Source organism: Myzus persicae, unplaced genomic scaffold (genome assembly GCF_001856785.1).
Source record: "Myzus persicae strain clone G006 unplaced genomic scaffold, MPER_G0061.0, whole genome shotgun sequence".
Classification (NCBI taxonomy): Eukaryota; Metazoa; Arthropoda; class Insecta; order Hemiptera; family Aphididae; genus Myzus; species Myzus persicae.
In genome coordinates this window covers 1-3581 of record NW_019102073.1, presented here as the reverse complement: position 1 = coordinate 3581, position 3581 = coordinate 1, and the positions used below count along the sequence as shown (strand labels likewise).

The following is a 3581-nucleotide window of genomic DNA, read 5'->3' as shown; positions in this document are numbered from 1 at the left end:
TATTGGATGGTTTTCAGTAAAAAATTATGTCAATTGATTCTTAGAGGCTTAGGGGAAACCTGGGTAAGACGGGACATCGGGTAAGACGGGACATAGTATTATCTCAATAACTAACATAATTACACAATATCTGTCGGGAACACTTATTTTCAGTGTTGGTAACACTGTTAATTTAACGTTTCACATTAATGATAACTATGTTTGATAACGAAAACAAGATGATTTTAAAAAAAGTCGTTTGACAATGTAAATTTTCGTCATTACATCGAAGTTGTTGGGTAAGTACATATTTAATTATTTTTTATTCCGGTACACTAGTATTGTTGTAAATTTTATTGCGCGTTTGCTGGTTTCAATTGTAGTACACTGCGATTGATATTTTTGATTTTAAATGTACTTAAGTAATATAAAGCACAATGAGGCAAGATGGGATATTTTATTAGGTGTAAAATGGGACGTCCCATCTTGTCCTCACTTGGTATTTACTATTTTGTAATAGTTAAATATCAGTATACTGGTATTTTTAATCTCAAGTTTTTCTCATTAAATATTCTTTCTACATTTGTTGCCAAGCATTGATAATAGTTATATATTATTATGTTAAAATAATTATTAAGGTACCTATTATATAGAAACATGGCAAGAATAAGAAAAAGAGTGACAACTAGACAAAACTGGGATTCTGACTCCATGAGCAATGCTGTTTTAGCTGTAATAAATAAAAGTCAAACCTACAGAGAAGCATCAGCAACCTTTAATGTACCTAGAAGTACATTACTAAGAAAGGTAAATACCTATATTTTAATATTTTTTATTACATTAGTCAGACATTTACTCAACTATATGAAAGCATATAGTTTTCCTACTATCATAGTGTTGTACATAAAAATTACTTTTCAGTAAATTGATTACAACAAGCCAAACTAATATTTACACATTGTATTGTACTGTGTCTTAGAACTGAAAGAATTTAATTTTTGGCTTATAGGTAAAAAAATTAAGTAAAGATGCTAAATATGATCCTGCATCAAAAAATTCATTAGGACCCATACCAACCGTTTTTACCATTGCTGAAGAAAAGGAACTAGTTTCATACCTACAACTTATGGAAGGCCGTCTCTTTGGTTTTAGTACAGTTGATTGTAGGAAGTTGGCCTATCAACTTGCTGTAAAAAATAACAAGAAACACAATTTCTCTCACATAAAAGAAGAAGCTGGTTATGACTGGTATAAGGGGTTTATGTCAAGACACCCAGAGTTGTCGCTTAGAAAACCAGAAGCCACATCGGCAGCACGTGCAATGGGTTTTAATAAGCCTGTTGTAATGCAATTTTTCAAACTCCTGGGTGAGCTTATGGACAGATATAAATTCACTCCAGATCGGATATACAATTGTGACGAGACTGGTATTTCTTCAGTCCCCAAAAGCAAAGCTAAAATAATAGCCACCAAAGGCCGAAAACAAGTTGGTTCGATAACATCTGCTGAACGTGGTGAAACTGTGACAGTCGAAATGTGCATGAATTCTGTTGGAAGATATATGCCACCATTGTTTATTTTTCCCAGACAGCGGCATAATATGGACTTCATGAGAAATGCTCCTCCAGGTTCTTATGTAGAATTTCACCCTAGTGGCTGGATGCAGAAATCTATATTTGAACGTTGGTTACAAAACTTCATTACCTTTTCAAATTCATCAAAAGATACTCCAGTATTATTATTACTAGGTTAGTTAATTTAAAAAAGTAGGTACCTACCTATTACATTTTTAATTATTTTACTATTTAATTGTAATACCTAAATAAATATTATATTTATTTTGTTCACAGATGGACACTCCACTCATACCAAAAACATTGAACTCATCAATTTAGCACGTGATAATGGAGTCATTCTCTTATGTTTTCCTCCACACTGTACACACAGACTACAACCACTGGATGTAGGTTTAATGAAACCTCTTAGTGTTTACTACGATAAGGAGATAACTAACTGGCTTCGCAGTCATCCTGGTGAAGTAGTTAATCTAAAGCATGTAGCAGAAATTTTTGGATTAGCTTTTGCTAAAGCTGCTACAATGACAACGGCTATGAATTCATTCAAGTCAACAGGTATTTTTCCTTTTAATCCTGATATATTCCAAGATTCAGATTTTGTTGCTTCTGATACTACAAATGTTGAACCAATGAAAACAATAGAAGTATCACAAGATAAAGAGCTAGAAAATATTTTAAATTTGAAAACAGTTGTATCCCCAATTCAAATATCCAATCCAACACAAACTAACAATATAATGTGCACTGAAGAAATTGAAGGGGGTCAATCAAACCTCATATCTCCAATTACTCCAGTCACAAAAAAAAATACTTCATTTCCACATGTCTCACCAATTGATGTTATTCCTATTCCTCAACAAAGTTATGAGAATAAGCAATAAAAGAAGAGAAATACTAGGGCCAAAGGAAAAACTGCAATTCTTACAGATTCACCATATAAAAACGAGTTACAACAACAGCAACTAAATCAAACGATTAAATTAATTAAAAAAGAAAAATCCGTTAACAGAAAATTATTTAAGAAGCCTAAAACAAAAAAAAAACTAGTAGAAAAACTATCTGATGAAGATGATGACACTGAATGTTTATACTGTGGTCAAACATACATGATGTCAAATGAAGGATGGGTTCAATGTGTAAGATGTAAAAAGTGGGCACATTGTTCATGTGCTGGCGAGGACGATAATGATGACGAACTTTATCATGTCTGTGATATTTGTAAACAATAGACTATTTTACCTACTGTGATAAAACAAATTTGTGTTCCTGGCAAGTAAATATTAACAATTAGATGTTCCTTAGTTATCTTAAGTTATTTTGCTTATATAAAATGTATAACCTAAAGTCATTAGGATTAAGTTTGAAACAAATTGTTTTTTATTTCTTTATAAATTTTAAATTATAATTTTATACCTAAAGTACCTAATAGGATAAAATATTTGAAAAAGTTATTTTATATTATGTGTAACCTAAAAGTCATTAGGATTGATTTTGGAAGGAATTGTTTTTATTATTTTATGAAAGTTTAAATTTAAATTCTAATTTACCGTTATTTTATTATTATACCTAAAGTAATAAGATACAATGTTTGGAGTTGTTTTATAATTTGTTATTTTATATTATATTAATTATGTTATACAATATTATTAAAAAATAATAATGAATATTTCTTATATTATTATATGTGTCCCATCTTGAACATGTCGTGTCCCATTTTACCTCGATAACAGGGTAAGACGAGACACTTTGAGTAAAACAGTTAAAAAAATTCTCAATATTTTCCTAAAACAGTTTTTGGAATTGTTATTGCATATTAAGGTACGTCATAATATTCGTAATGACTTGGAAACATTTTTAACATGATAAGTTATAAATTGTTTATTTTATATGAGTTTAAGTATTAGGTGTCCCGTCTTACCCAGGTTTCCCCTATAGGGTGTTCATTGTTAATGTTTTCAATTCCTATACTTATATAGATATTTACCTAGCTATAAGTTAACTCACAGTTACATTTTTTTCAGCATT

The 3581-nt window shown here is 30.4% G+C and overlaps 1 protein-coding gene across 2 annotated transcripts; it reads left to right on the top strand.

The window, feature by feature from the left end:
• The first annotated feature begins 65 nt into the window (after positions 1 to 65).
• Positions 66 to 3153, top strand: LOC111031139. Of its 2 annotated transcripts, XM_022310955.1 has the most exons (4): positions 66 to 278; positions 633 to 786; positions 989 to 1727; positions 1830 to 3151. In XM_022310955.1, exons 2-4 carry the CDS (start codon positions 637 to 639, stop codon positions 2435 to 2437), a joined length of 1497 nt encoding a protein of 498 aa, XP_022166647.1. In that variant the 5' UTR covers positions 66 to 278; positions 633 to 636; the 3' UTR covers positions 2438 to 3151. The 2 variants fall into 2 exon arrangements, with proteins under 2 accessions (XP_022166647.1, XP_022166648.1); XM_022310956.1 differs by lacking the exon at positions 66 to 278 and having other exon boundaries at positions 295 to 786; positions 1830 to 3153.
• The last annotated feature ends 428 nt before the right edge of the window (positions 3154 to 3581 follow it).